The sequence below is a fragment of the Embiotoca jacksoni genome, unplaced genomic scaffold, assembly GCF_022577435.1.
Source record: "Embiotoca jacksoni isolate LCO1_2020_lvr unplaced genomic scaffold, fEmbJac1.0.p SCAF_14, whole genome shotgun sequence".
Classification (NCBI taxonomy): domain Eukaryota; kingdom Metazoa; phylum Chordata; class Actinopteri; family Embiotocidae; genus Embiotoca; species Embiotoca jacksoni.
In genome coordinates, this window is record NW_027185274.1 from 10,438,172 (window position 1) to 10,453,364 (window position 15,193).

The 15,193-nt window shown below is 39.1% G+C and overlaps 1 protein-coding gene across 1 annotated transcript in view; it reads left to right on the plus strand.

Moving 5' to 3' along the window:
• The window catches only part of dync2h1 (dynein cytoplasmic 2 heavy chain 1), a 103,043-nt gene extending 88,074 nt beyond the window's left edge, over window positions 1–14,969 (plus strand). The window contains exons 90-97 of the mRNA XM_069147908.1: window positions 1,897–2,013; window positions 3,909–4,016; window positions 4,855–4,956; window positions 9,413–9,502; window positions 12,231–12,340; window positions 12,418–12,499; window positions 13,610–13,726; window positions 14,222–14,969. Of these exons, the coding sequence (XP_069004009.1) occupies window positions 1,897–2,013; window positions 3,909–4,016; window positions 4,855–4,956; window positions 9,413–9,502; window positions 12,231–12,340; window positions 12,418–12,499; window positions 13,610–13,726; window positions 14,222–14,380 (885 nt within the window). The 3' untranslated portion in view covers window positions 14,381–14,969. The remainder of the gene's footprint in view (window positions 1–1,896; window positions 2,014–3,908; window positions 4,017–4,854; window positions 4,957–9,412; window positions 9,503–12,230; window positions 12,341–12,417; window positions 12,500–13,609; window positions 13,727–14,221) is intronic.
• Window positions 14,970–15,193: the final 224 nt, after the last annotated feature.

Here is a 15,193-nt window from a genome sequence, read left to right on the forward strand (position 1 = left end):
CACAACTTCATCCCCCTGTTCACAGAAACCGAGCAAGAATGATCTGAAAGGAGTGACAGGATGGAGAGAATGAGATGGTTTTCATGTTTTGTGTTTGGGTGTGTCGTTCTGTGTGTAATTATCGTCAGCAAACACACTTTAAACCATGGAGAGCCATTGCAGCGTGTGTGCACAGTCCCCACGTGGATTTTAATGCAATTAAGTTCATTCACATTGTCAGTGTAGTCTGTTGATGTCTGGAACCACCAACCTACATAGTTTAATTCATACAACCCCCACAAGGCCACTTATGTGTGCGTGTGCGTGTGCGTGTGTGTGTGTGTGTGTGTGTGTGTGTGTGTGTGTGTGTGTGTTACTGTGTCTCTTTCTCCACCTATCTTCACCATATGTCACTGTCTCCCCTCCTGCTGTCATTTGTCACTGTCACTTTCATGCTCTCTCTTTCCCTCTCTCCTTTCCCCTTAATTTATGCCCTCTCTTTTCCCAAAAGACCTTTGTCACTGTCTGTGGGTTTGACACTTAACCACACACACTGAACGGAGCCCCGGGGACAGTCTGTGGTTATGGTGGATGCCATTTCAAATATGTATCTAAGGTATAAAGGAACTCAGGTCAAACTGGTCAGAAATGCCTACTGAGGTTTTCTTGGGTTTATGGACATGATGTATGATGTCCATCTGTGTGCCTGCGTATGTATGCATGCATCATGTTTTTTTTTTTATGGATAATGCAAGTGAGAGTGTATCATTGCGATCTTCAAAATAATTCAGAAGAGTGTATTCAAAAGAAATAAACTTTTCCCACCACTTGTCCGAATATATCAGCTCCATCTTATTGGTCTTCTGTTCAGTTCAGTGCTGATGCCATTATATATCTGGGTATAATGGCATTATCTGTCTTTGTGTGTTTCACAGAAAGTTCTGCTCAGTATGTTTATTAAACATCATCTTGAGAAATAGTCTCCTGATTAAAACCCTGAACCACAATCCTGGACTACACTGAATTCAAGTAAATCTTAAAATATATTTACTTCACCCATGCAATTAAAACTGAACTTCCTTGTACGCTGACATTGTCTATTACCTTTTTCTTTCCAGTCAGCTAGGGCAGTAATGTAGTTGCTGGCTGGTGGTCATATAAGGATAATCTTAATATATTTAAATTCCTATCTCTTTGAGCCCCCATATATTTCAAATCTCCATCCTGAGCTGTCCTCATTTTTACTGCTTCAGTAAAGTTCTAGATTAGCTATCTGTTGTTTTTTATATATATGTATATTTATATCCTTCCCTGCTTGCCCTCTCTCTCCTTCTTCCATATACCCAAACACACATGCTTGCAAATACACATACATATAAACTCACTTTCCCTCCTGAGCCGAGAAGATAAAGCAGGTGTTAGTAAAGAGTTCTCCTGGACCAAATGAAAACCATTTATCAGACGCTTCGCCTTCCTCACAACATACACACATATAGGAAGTCGCAGAGCCGCGCAAACGCACACACTGAGTCGAGATAAAAGCACTATCCAGGACTCTAAGCCTGAAGCTAAGCATGCTTGATTAGGTGTGTAAGGAGCTGTTAGGAGATGTGTTTGGGGTTTGGCCTTTTTTCACTTGCAACATTCCAGGACCTGAAACGGTGTTGACTGTCACCGGACAGGGAACCGACCAGAGATGTGGATTCTGTGGATTTCATTAAGAGCTGACAGTATTAGGTGTTTCTTTGTAGCTTTGGGGTGAAATTTTGCATTTTCATTCTTTTTAAACATTTTCACATAAGCCAAGTGTGATTTATGAATATTACATACTTTTTTTTTGGGCCGTGTTTGTGTGTTATACACCTTCACACGTTTACTTGATACATTTGTTTGTATTTATATTTGATTTATTCACAGGTGATTTCCCAACTGCGTGTCCTCAGCCGCTCGGTGGCAACAGGTTCAAAGTTTGACAGGGAGCTCTGGTCAAATGGACTTTCACCTATCCTCAACTTATGGAAGAAACTCAACCAGGTCTGTTATTTTTGTCCTTCTTATCCCTTTTCTTAAATGGAAAATTCACAGTAGTCACTCTTAAAAAAAAAATTTAAAAAAAAGACGGACCTGTTTTCTTTTTGTATCTCATATTCCGCAAACCAAACTACAATGCTGTGCTTGTAAATTGAGTCCATCCCAATCAACATTTTTATTTTAAACCAGTTAACTTTCACTGGATTGAATAAAGGCTGAAGGAAATTTCAGCTGCTGTATTTTTAATCACATTGACCTAATTTTTGACATCTCTTGAAAGCACAAGGCTTCATGATTCAAAGCATGTAAACCATTTTAAGGTACATTACCATAGCATTCTTTACAATGCCATGCAGCAGCAGCTGGTCTAAATTAAAAGCAGTGAGAGATAATTGGAAATTACTGGAGTCAATGTCTATCACACATAATGTGATAGCCCCTGGCTAGCCTCGTCCAGCAGCACTGCTGTGTGCGGTTGCTTAGAGACCAGCACCTTTTCAAATCAAAAGGACATCTACCTCCACATTAAATAATTTAGCTGCCATATTCCCGTCCTCTTGCTGTGCCTCTCATTTATTCACTCTCATGCTGGAAATTGTCTCCTTTTCTCTTATTTGCACCTCTTTCTCACTCTCTGTCTCTTGCAGGCAGACTTTTTTTTTTACTGTTGTTTTTACTGAAGGGAAAATGATTGACTGCTAATTGCTGCTGTTGCATCACCACCTTGCTTCCCATAGATTGCAATCTACCACTAATTGCTTTCAATTAACGGTCCCTTTGTCATCAGCTAACCCTTAATGTTTGACCATCGGTGGATGTGTGTAACTTGAATGATTGTGCTTGTGCATGTTCATTATTTGTGTGTATGTGTGTGTGTGTGTGTGTGTGTGTAAAAAGTTGTTTCGGTGAGTGTGTGCGTGCTTTTGCCCAGGTATACATGTCCATGTGCATTTCATGTTTGCACATGCACGTTGGTGCCTGTAAAACGTAATTGTGAAGCATTGGGTATGTGTAAAGATATGTATATATTTATTTTTATCATTTTGCATGTTGTCTCGAGAGAAGAGGGAGATGCACGACACAGCTGAAAGTCTTTTCTGATGAGGGACAATAGCAGAGCTGTAGACCAGGAGAATCCCTTCCTACCCATTTTCTTTCTTTTATCTCTCACTCTCTATTGTCTACAGTCCTCCATCCCACAGTCCTGCTCTTCTCTCCTTCTCATTCCTCCTCTCTCACTTAATGAGTAGATGCAAGGAAAGCAAAATAAGGTGCAGGTACCGAGTGTGATATCTCCAACACAATACAACACAATATCAGTGTTTGTGCACATTTGTTATTTTTCTGTAAACCCTTGGTGTATTTACAGTAGATCTCTGTTATCTCATGTAAACAAATTGTTCCCTTGGTTTGCAGTGCAGAGAGAGAGAAACAGTTTTCTATATAGTTGCATCTTGCTACTGTGAAAGAACCAAGAACAGAAGAATTTAGAGTATGTATGTTAAACCCATAGGGAACACTGAGCAGGTATACTGTAGTAAGAGGGAAAGATAAAACACAATAGCATGCTGATGCACAGCAGAAGTTACACATTGCACTATACATCTTACTCAAAACCACACTGTGATTACTGTGTAGCAGCCAGTTTTAGTTGACTAATTAGTTGGTGTAGTTATAAAATTAGTGTCAGTGATAAGACGGACAATTGTTTTATTGTTATACAGCATCCCTGAGGTAAAAGTATCTATATCTTTGATTGAGGCTGAGGTAAAAGTATTTATATCTTTGGTTGAGGCTGATATCTTTGATGTAACTTGAATGAAGAGCATGTGGAAAACTTCATCTTTTTGTCAGTCTCTGCCATCAGTATGCAAATGTTTCTATCTGTCTACTATCAGGGTTCGACTCTGATCCACCAGAAGGTAGAGCCACCTACAGAAGGTCAGAGGTCACCGGTCCTCTCATTCATTGCTCTGGAGCAGTTCAACGCCATCCGTTTGGTCCAGGTGAGTCAAATAACTATGTTAAATTACTAAAATTATTTTTTTTAATTTTTTTGAGATTTCTGTTTCATGTGTACTGTAATGCCTTAATCCATTGTGCTGCAAATGGTTACATCAGAGCAGCAGCTTATTGTTAAATGTTTTTCACATACTGTAAATCTCTGATTCGTGGATTTAGTGTTTCATTTACTTTTTGAAATAAAAAAATATGGAGTTAATAAAGCACTTCGTAGCAATTTGAAACAGCTTTCTGTCACTTAAAAAAAAAATACATGTACATGCTTTGTGGTATGTAACATATTCGGGTATTAAGTAATTTAGAGAATTTAGAAATGATAGCTTGACCTGAAATATAGTATAAAAAAAATGACAAAGAAAAGTATTCTCTTTGGGTGGTGTTTACTAATCATTTGTGTTATCTCATAAGTACAGTAAATGAGATGGATATGTTAAAGTGTTGAGAATTAGGGAAAGTGGGCTTTCCTTCATAAAGAGGCATAAAATGAGTCTGAATCAAACAGTTTGAATATGTATTTAATCTCATCGGTTGGTTTTAACAGCCCTGTACTACAGTTTTCATAGAGTGACTTTGGTGTCAGTGAATGTGGACTGGGTATTGTCTTCAGTGCAGTACATTTCCATTATTTTTGTAATTTTTTTGAAGAAAGCAAAGTAATCAAATGAAAGTAAGAAAGATCACTGCCCACATTTCTTAGTCACGGAGCCTGTTAGTCTTCATGAACCACATCACTGCAATTTTATGACACAATGTCTGCTGCTGCACGTGCTCTAAAATGTTTGCACAGTGTGTACTGTATGTAAACTCAAAGTGTTTCCGCAGAGTATCCACCAATCCCTGGCTGCACTGAGCAAAGTCATCAGAGGGACCCAGTTGTTAACTCCAGAAGTCCAGAAACTGGCCACTGCCCTGTTAAATCAAGAGGTAAGACAGGAGAGTGTAAGAAATGGAGTGACCAGGAAATCAACTGAGTAAAATAAATAAAACAGTAAGTCGACAAACTTTCCAGTTTTGTATATAATTGATGGATCTATGATGTATCATAAACTATGCAGGTCATGAGTTACAGTGTAAGGTAAAGCTTTCTCTTTACTTTAATGTTGCAAAGGTGGAGTGTTAGATTTTCCTGTGGTCGAGTTAAGGCCAAAGGGGCAAGCACGCGTACGGTGTACAGAGCTGACTTGTAGACATCTAGCAGACACAATATGTATCCTGGTATGTCCGCAGGCTGAGTTGAGGACAAAGGGGATATCATGAGGTTTAGAAGAGGAGACACGCAGTCAACCTTTCTCTCCTTCTATGTTTATAATCTCCTGAGAAGAAGCCGAGGGCATGAATCCTTCTTCAATGCTTTCATGCTGTCTGTTTTTATATTAATCACCAGGTCTTTAGTCTCACCCCCACCGCTCTCCCAACCAACCACCTCCACTTCTCATGTTTTCCTCTCTTACATTTTTTTCCTCTTTCCTCTATCTTGGTCTCTAGTCCCTCTAATATAATATTTATCTTAAATCAATCCTAATAGCCTTGCTTTTTAATATGTTAGCTACCAGGTAGGGCTTTGTAATACAGTTAAAATCAATATCACAAGACTTTTTTTTTTTTTTTTTCCCCAAGAACAAAATCTAACATGATTTTTAAACGGTATGCAATGACACATAACTGAATAACTAAAGTGATATTTAAGTTATTAAACTTTGAATTATTGTAATATATTATATAAGAGAAAATCCTTCATTTGTAAAGCAAAACCCATTTGTCCATTATAATTCTATATAACAACATTGCAAATGCACAGTAGCACCAATCAACTCTGTACTCACCCTGTTAAATCAGTGCTCATGGGGACATAATTATTCGGTACTCTACCTCCACCCTTCTTATTATGTTTTTTTTTTTTTTTTAAAAGAGGACAACTTGTAGTGGATCATAACAGACCTAAGAAAATTAACTACTTAGTGGACAAAACAGATGTCTTGACCTTTGAAAAAAACCTGTTATTTTAACTTCTTTTAATCGAACTGTTAAACCTCTTCCACAGACCACTTAAGCCACAAGTAGCGGCCCATTACATGAATGGAAGCCTTCGTCTCTTCATGATTATTCTAGGACCTATTTTCTATTGTTTGTGTTGTGCATAATCAAGATGCAGTATTCCAATGAGTTGATTGATAATCAAACATTATTTTTTTATTTTGTTGGATTTGTAGGACATAGCCTGTGTTTTTTTTGTTAGTTTGTTTTTTTGCAATGTAAATTAATCATTAATTACAGTATGACCCAAAATATGGGTTCAGGCTATTTGATGTGTATCATCTCCCAGAGAGTAATTGTCCTCACAGAGCTAAATCACAGTGTATCGAACATATTTGTCTTGAGTATAAAAAAGGTTATTGAACTCTGGAAAAAAACAGCCGTAACTGTCATATTTGATAATGCTGTTGGACATTTTGCCAAGCCATAAAATGCTCAACACACACACACCAAATTTACTCCCAGCTGAATTTTATATCAAACACTGGACTTTTGTGACCCCAGTTGCCAATGTTTTATATCACTTTTGACAAGCCGAGCTCCTCCGTTAGAACAAAGAAGCCACAGTGACCACGTGAATTGAGGTGGCCTTCATGCACATTTGTGCCTTTTATCTTATAAAGTTATCTTGACTGTGTGGTGTCTTCAGAGAGGATTTTTTTTTTTCTTTCATTACTGTATTAACTAAAACCCATTCTTTTTGTCAATGTATTGATGCTTTATAGCATTGGAATTTGTCATAAGTAGAGTGTAGCTGACTTCTTTTCTTTCATATTTAAGATTTGTTTGTACAGTAACCAAGTCCTGCACAATTGAAAATAGGATTATCGTAGTCCAGTATCCTTTATAGCAGAATTAGTAAATCAGTGAGAGAAGTTTCTGTTATCCAGCATTTTACCAAATCAAAACATGCAATGAGAAAAACATATGAATCCATAATTCATTCACAGCTAAAGCAGAACATAATATAATAATAAAACAAAAATATTAGACTAGCCTTTTTCCTCACTGGAAAAATTATGCATTCAATTTGCTCAACCAATAATTCATAAAAGACCCAATTACATATCAAATGTACACACTTAACTGGTGGTTGTTGCAACTGCATCACAGGACAGAATTTAAATGAGATTTGCAACAAATATTATGATGTACAATTTACAGGTCACAGGATTCATAACCAGCAATTACTGATGAGCCCAGATTTCACCAGAAAAGAGGAACATGATGAGCTGGTGATGTGATATGATTTATATACTTGGAGATTGGACAATTTGGGGTTTTAATATTGTTGAAGTGTGGCAGGCATAGCTCTCCTCAGCTCTGCAGTAAAAAAAAAAAAAAAAGATCAGATCAGATAATTGGAAGCTACTCAAGCTACCCATCAGAAGAGAGTAGTTAGCAGTGCTGCCAAACAGAAATAAATATCACCACTGACTTTAGTTAGGTCAAAGATCATTAATATCAAGACATGATAACTGATGCAGCAATGGCTTTTTGATTAACGGTTGAATTATCTCTGGTATTGGTTAGTTTTTCAGCAGCAGTATAGCAATTAGCATGACTGTTTTTATTTTATTTTTATCATCGCAGCTACTTTCAATCATACTTAAGGTCATAACCAAAAAGTTGTAATCAAAACATTTGCAGCTGAAAATATTTTTTTTATATTGGTTTCCTTTCAGTGGATATTTGTTTTCTGGCATCATCAACTTTTCCAACTAATTAGTGATCAGAAAACTATTGCAAACATGTATTTGTATTCCAGACTTGGCAGTGACTTAAGCCTGCATGTCCATCTCCTGACACACTTTAGTGAGACACACACCCACACCCACACACACACACACACACACACACACACACACACACACGCACGCACGCACACACGCACGCACACACACACACACACACACACACACACACACACACACACACACACACACACACACACACACACACACACACACACACACACACTCAGCAGGAGAGTGACTGAATGGTTGGCATGCTGCTGAGAGACATACAAAGTCCCTTTTAGTACCATCATGACTTCCATGCTTGAATAACACCAATTCTCAATCCTCAGTCTCCCGCTGTGCATATTTGTGCGTGTGTATGTGCGTAAATTCTTTGATCTCTGTTTAACAGTTTAAATAACGCACACTGCCTAACTTGTTGCAGAGTTCACAGTGGTCTCCGGAGCGCAGCTTTCCTTTGCCACCAACACAAGCACTTTGCCTTCATCTTTGCATTTCAAATGCACAACGCACGTGTGTTGTGAACTACTAAGGTAGTAGAAATATCTGTTAAAGAAAAAACACCACTGACTGGGAGAAGAAAATGGTCTATTTTATGCATCAAGTCACTTCCCCTCACCCAAATGTTTTGCTTACTTCATTCTTAAAGTACCAATTGTGTCCACAGAAAAAGACCCAGAGTTATTGATTTATTTATCTGTCTGTTTTGCTGTATTACTGAGGTAGTGCAATCTAGGACAGTGAAATATGGTTCTGCTACAGTTTCAGTGAGACAAAGGGCATGGGTAGGAGCCTAAACAGACAAAGCTGGGTCAAAGGAATGCACATGATAAGCCAGACATATTTGTGTAGACACAAATCTTTTGTCAGAGAGAAGTTTGGGGTAGCATTTCAATTTCGTGAAATGTTACAAGTGCTTTACATAGTCACTCATTTCAATATCTGCCAACTCTAACCCTCAGAAGTTCACAGAAAACCTTGATATAGATTATATTTTAGCTGGGCTACAGTGATGGTGCAGCCTTGAAGAGGGTATAAACAATTCACGTTTTAAATCTGTATTTGTAATAGTTCCAGTGGTGTCAGCATCAATCTGTCTGCGTTGCACAAATTAGTGACTGTGGTAGCTGTTACTGATGTTATAGGGGACAGGAAACATGGGGAGAGAAGTGAAGGACATGCAAAAAAGGTATTAGGACGTTTATGCCACTACGTATGTGGACGTCCCACGGTTTAGAGACTTTTAAGATGGGTCTAGCCACGTTATTTAAGAACTATCCTACGGACACATCTAGAAACATTTTGGATAGACATAAGCTATTATTAATGATCAAATCAGCAGTCATCTTGCAGATTTGCTGTGGCTTTGTTCAGTGAATGAAAGAGAGGCAGGTTCAGTCCTCCACTCAGCAGCCTGACTGAGCCACATAGCTTACTGACTGAAAAATGTTCACAGTGGAAATAACCTGCTTCACATGACCTTCTTGCTTACACGTGTTTTTTTTTTTTAATTTTTGTTGTAAAAATGTTCACAATGGCTTTAAATAACTTTTCTTCTCTGTGCTTGTTTCCTTTTGTTTCCGCAGTGTCCTTTAACATGGCAGAATAAGTGGGATGGACCAGAGGAGCCAATGCAGTACCTCAGAGCTGTAGTAACACGCGCTCTCGCCATACAGGTAACTCATGGACGTGTTTTCACCACAGCCACTCAAAGAATACTTGCAGTATTTTAACTGGGAGTACGATATAAAATCATCTTCAGTTGTGACAGTGCATTTTAATTTGAGATAATTTTCAAAGAGATAATTTTCATCTTCACACAGTGTGAAAAAATATCTTCATCTTTCATGTAATCATTACATATTTCTAAACTATCTTGATTGTGGTCTGTGACTTTGTCATCTTTTAGTTTGAATTATACCTTCAGGGATTGAAATTCACAAATGCCCACTAATGTAAAAAGAGTTTTCTCAACAAAAAAGACATTTGCTGATGACCTCACTGGTTATTACAAAACCCGAATGCCCGTGAGAATCCTCAATAGTGCTGCTTACATGGGAATGAGACTTAAGAAGCATCAGAGTTTTTTAATCAGTGTTAGTATAATGATTGAGGGATACATTTAGATTCATCGTGCATTTAAAGCCTTGTCATTTAGTGATGAATATTACAGGATTTAATTTTTGTTCGAGTTTCATATGATTTCAAAAGGACTTTGCATTTCAGATATCTTAAAACATGAATTGGAATCCCACATTTTTTTCAAGTATATCCCCACATGACATGAGTCCTTCAGCTGAGACTGTACTACTTCAAAGTTTGGCTTATGGAGTGATCTAGGCAATGTGTTGAATAAAACCATGCCAGAAAAATTCTAATGTTGTTTTCAAAAGCGCTTCATCAATAAAAGGGGATTATTATAAAAAAAAAAAAGAAAAAAAGCAGGAGGTTCTTGGAAGTGTCAGCCTTCGGTTGGTGCCAGGAAATAAGGGATCTGGCTGAAACTCCTCTCCATCTCCTCTCAACTGTGTCTGACTGTACGCCTACCTCAATATGCTCTGGCAGACTAGAATGCACACATGCACTCACACGTTCAGAAATAATTTATTTCTGTGTGTGTGTTTCTGTGTGGATGCATTTCATTATCGGTGTGGGCGTGCCTCTGTCTGTCTGTCTGTCTGTCTGTCTGTCTGTCTGTCTCCCTGCCTGCCTGCCTGCCCATCTGTTTGTGTGTATGTCTGCCTGACACTTCTCATTGCTTTCTGTCTGCTTGCCTGCCGTCTACCTGCACTCCATCTGTCTTCATGTGTGTCTGTCTAGAGGCTGCACTGTCCTTAACTGTCTATTTCTGCCCATCAGCACTGAGTGATATCTCTGTTAGCAGCTTGTCTGTATTCTATTAGCTAATCAGTCTAATAACGGCAGAGTTGTCCAGAGCTGCTGTTGTGTGGAGCTGCTGAAGAATAAAGAGCTAACAGAACAGCAGTGCATGGAGACGCGCAGGACGACCTTGACAACACTCACAATATATGCACACAAATAGTATGCACACCATCAGCACACACTCGCTCGCCTTTTTATTCATACCCAAAAATCGGTCTTGGTGCACGTCTGCCGATGATTGTGTGTGTACACATGCACCCGCCTGCAAGTTTAGACCTGTGTGAATATGAGTACAGGCTAGCATTTATGCAATTTTCTTTCTTGACATAATTCTCATTGTAATTTATTTCTAAGCCAGTGCAGACTGATGCCGTGCTGAAAAGGAATCCATTTATAACAGAGATTGGATCAGATGTTTGCTCGTTCTCCCTCTATCTGTCAGCATTTTTCTTCAGTTGACCTCCAAAACAACTAGTTTCCATGGTGATTTAGAAAACTGATTACCTGTTTAAGAGAAGAAATGCAAAACAGGGCCCAGAATAGATCGAGACTTCAATCTTAGGTCAACTCTCGAGGCTTAAATCTTGCCACAGCAGCCATCCAGAGTTAAAACACCATAAGCTTGGCTCTAAGTATATAAAAGGGCAGAGGAATCAGTTGTGGGACTCTGCCGCATTTTCCATAAATAATAATGTAAGAAAGCACACAAACAAGGATTGTATTGTAAGATATCATGTTAGGAGAGCTTTTGACAAAACTAAATAGGTTTTGCTGTGACACAGAAGGAGGGATATGTCAGCATGAACAGGGGTTATGATTTACATGAGTACCTGAATCTGGGTCCAGGATTTGTCATCTTTCAGTTTCTCTGCACAAATCCCTGTCTACATACATGTGCCTATGTTTGTTTGTGTGTGTGTGTGTGTGTGTGTGTGTGTGTGTGTGTGTGTGTGTGTGTGTGTGTGTGTGTGTGTGTGTGTGTGTGTGTGTGTGTGTGTGTGTGTAAACATAAACATGCTGAAATGGGAATCTGTTTGTTTATACCTCAGAGTGTGCGCATGTACTGGGTTCCCATTAGCAGGTAATTTGGGTTCAAGTGTTATTAGCTTGTTGATGTGGTGATAAAAAGGCGCGAGGACAAACGAAAATATTTTAGCAACACATTTTTATTGACTATGTTTTGCTCTCTCCTTTTGGGAAACCTTTCATTTCTCATTTACAGATACCCACAAAGTCCACTCACAGATTGATTGACTATTTGCATCCAGACTATTCATAGTGAGAGACTGAAAGATATTTTAAGAATTTAAAGCTCTCTGTTTCACATTTCTTTACCTTGAATTGAAAGAAAATTGCGTGTATTCTTATTATCTTTAAATGATTTAGTTTAAGTTTTGCCTCATTCTTGTGTGAAACTGATTTTATGCTTGAATTATGTGTTATCTTGGAGAGTTTATTTTGTTATTTGTTAAGCTTTTGGTTCATTAATCTTTGAGTCTGTCTGTGTGTTTGTGTATACAGAGTTGGGTGGAGCGTGCAAGTAGACAAGCTCTTCTGTCAGACATCCTAGATCTGTCTGAGCTCTTCCACCCCGATACCTTCCTCAACGCTTTGAGGCAGGAAACTGCCAGGTAACACGGAAAGCTTGTAGGCTTGTGTGAGAGAGAATGAGTAGACGTGGGTGGAAATAATCTTGTGTTGGTTTCAGGTCCATGGGCTGTTCTATGGATAGTTTGGTGTTTGTCTCATCATGGAGGAGTCCTATTGCACAGGCCAAGCTGCAAGTCAAGGTACAATCACAGCAAACTCACATTAACATACAGATCATGCATGCAAACTGCAAACCCTCCCATCCAGCTGCAGAATACTGGCGCTATGAACAAGACCGACATTGGAAAATAATGGAGTAAAAGACAGCAAGAATTGATTACAGATGCAGATATGAAAGCAGAAACTGCAAGAGAGAAAGAAAACAAGGTTAGAAAGAAAGCCAAGACTTTTCTGCATATTAATTAGAGACAAGTCTGTTGCCCTTGACAGCAGTCATCTCAGCGTTCCTCGGCTTTTTGATGCATTCAATCGACAGAAATACATCATGTGGAATCCCGAAAATTGCACAGCACTGCTCTCTGTCTTCATTTCTGTCCTTTTCATTCTGCGATTTAAGGGGGATGCAGCTGTATTGTCTTCAGTTGAACACTTTTCTGCAATAGTGTCATTCCTGTCATGCCAATAAAACTTGGCACGATTTGACGTGCACGTAGTTAACATATACAAAGAGAGAAAGGAGGGGTGTGGGTGCTTAAAAAGAGGCTGCAGCTGCAGAGAGGGGAGGGAAATGCTCAGACATCTGACGGAGAAAGAGGATAATTGTTGTGAAGCTGTGAGCTCTCTTACACACACACACACACGCACGCACGCACACACACACAACACAAAGTGAAGCTTTTTCTGGATTTGTCTCTCGTTCACTCTCTTGCTTTTCTTGCCCAGATTATGGTGATTTAATAGTTGTCTGTGTGCCTCTGATTTGACGCCAGAGCTCCCTTTATTGTCTGGCCTACTGTGGAAAATCCCTGAGTCACCGGACTAAATTCACTCTCATAAACACTACGTCTCTCATGTAGAATGTGCATAACATGCTAGTTAATCCGGTGACAGCAACGTGTGCCTCCGTCTCATGCCCTATATTTGCCTTCAGCTATATAGCCTCTATCCTCTTTTCTTTGTTTGCCTCTTCTGTGTATGTCCAACAACTATATTGGCATCTTTGTCTCTTCTTCACTTTGAACCTGCTGCTTTTAACAATCTCTTCTTTGTGAATCCCTCAATTGGTTTTTATTTTTGTCTTCCCTGTGTGTGTTTCTGCTCCCCCTCGCGCTCTCACACTCCATTTGTAGGTTGGAGGTCTCCAGCTGGAGGGTTGTAGTTTTGACGGCGCCCATCTCTGTGAGAACCAACATGACTCTCCCAGTGTGTCCGCCGTCCCGCCGTGCTACATGGCCTGGGTTTCACAGGTACAAATTGGTGTTTAAAAAGGCAGCATAGTGGAGCAACTAACAACTATTTTTTGTAACTATTTTGCGTATAAAATTGTTAATAACAAGCATCATCATTTTACAAAGCCTGCAGTGATGCATTTCAACCTGTTTTGTCCAAAATTTTAAGATGTTCATTTTAAAGTGATTAAACAGAGAAAAGCAGGAAATGCTCACATTGCTGATCAGTTGATTGACTAATGGTTTAATCACTAGTCTCCTTCACCTTGAATACTTTTTTTTTTTTTATGTTTGACATGAAGATTTGTATTAAACTTGCACAAACAGGAGTCGGTCCAAAGAAAGGTTTTTTTTTGTGGTTATGTAAATGGAGATTTCTGCTGTTGTGGACTGCTGTATTCAAGTTTAAATTGTTGTCTAGGAAAGGCTGAATGCTAAACGCTTGCAAATGTAAGGGATCTTAATACAGAAATAGTGCACGCAAACATTTGTTACATCTACATTTGTTCCTAGACTTCTGCTGCTGACTCCGACTCAGAGGAGAGAATCTGGCTGCCTCTGTATACCAGCTCGGAGAGGGTGAAGGTGGTCACGCATATCTCTCTGCCCTGTGGAGCAAACCTCAACCAGTGGATCCAGACTGGAGCGGCGCTCTTTCTCAAACAACAGTGAAAAGACGTCTTTCTGATGAGGCCGAGCGCATAGAGACTCCAAGGACGAGGGCTTTTATGAGCACAGTAAGCCCAAGATAAAGATAACATTTTTGTGAAAGTGCAGTTATGACCGGGGCAACAAATACGCAGGACAAATTATTCATGCTCCAAAATGTCAGGCTCTGATATGAACACGGTCATTTTCTAATTAACAGCCTTGTCTGGGCTCCGCTTGTAGACCAAAAACTTTGAATGCAGCTATTTTTTTTTTTGTCCCTGTCCTTTGTGTAATGTTGTTCAAGGGAAAGGACCAGAGTGTAAGAAAACAGGACCCAGGAAGAACTGACTTTTTATATCAACACTAATACTTGAATGAAAAATCCATCCTTTCTTTTTCTTTGATGCACCTGACAGCAAAGTGATACAGCAGTAACTGAGGCTACTGCTGGTCTAACGAAACACCGCTCATCTTATACATTTCATAAAACAGTGTAAAACTACACATCAACCATTCTTGTTACTTTTAGAGGGGACAGGTGTCTTTTTGTTATACGGTTATTCTATTACCTGTGTGTATTTATTTGAAAATAAAGCTGCAACAAATGTTATCCGTGCTGTAATTCTTGGTAGTAGCAGTTACTGACATGTTTAGTGAGAAACTCAAACTATCGCTTGAGTTAATTTCGGTTCAGTGTTATTAGTGTAGGTGCTCCGAGTGATATTGCCAAAGCATCAAGACAAAGGTGTGTATGGGTGTGTGTGTGTGTGTGTGTGTGTGTGTGTGTGTGTGTAGTTGTGTTTCACAGTTGAGCGGCCTCTCCATCACAAATGA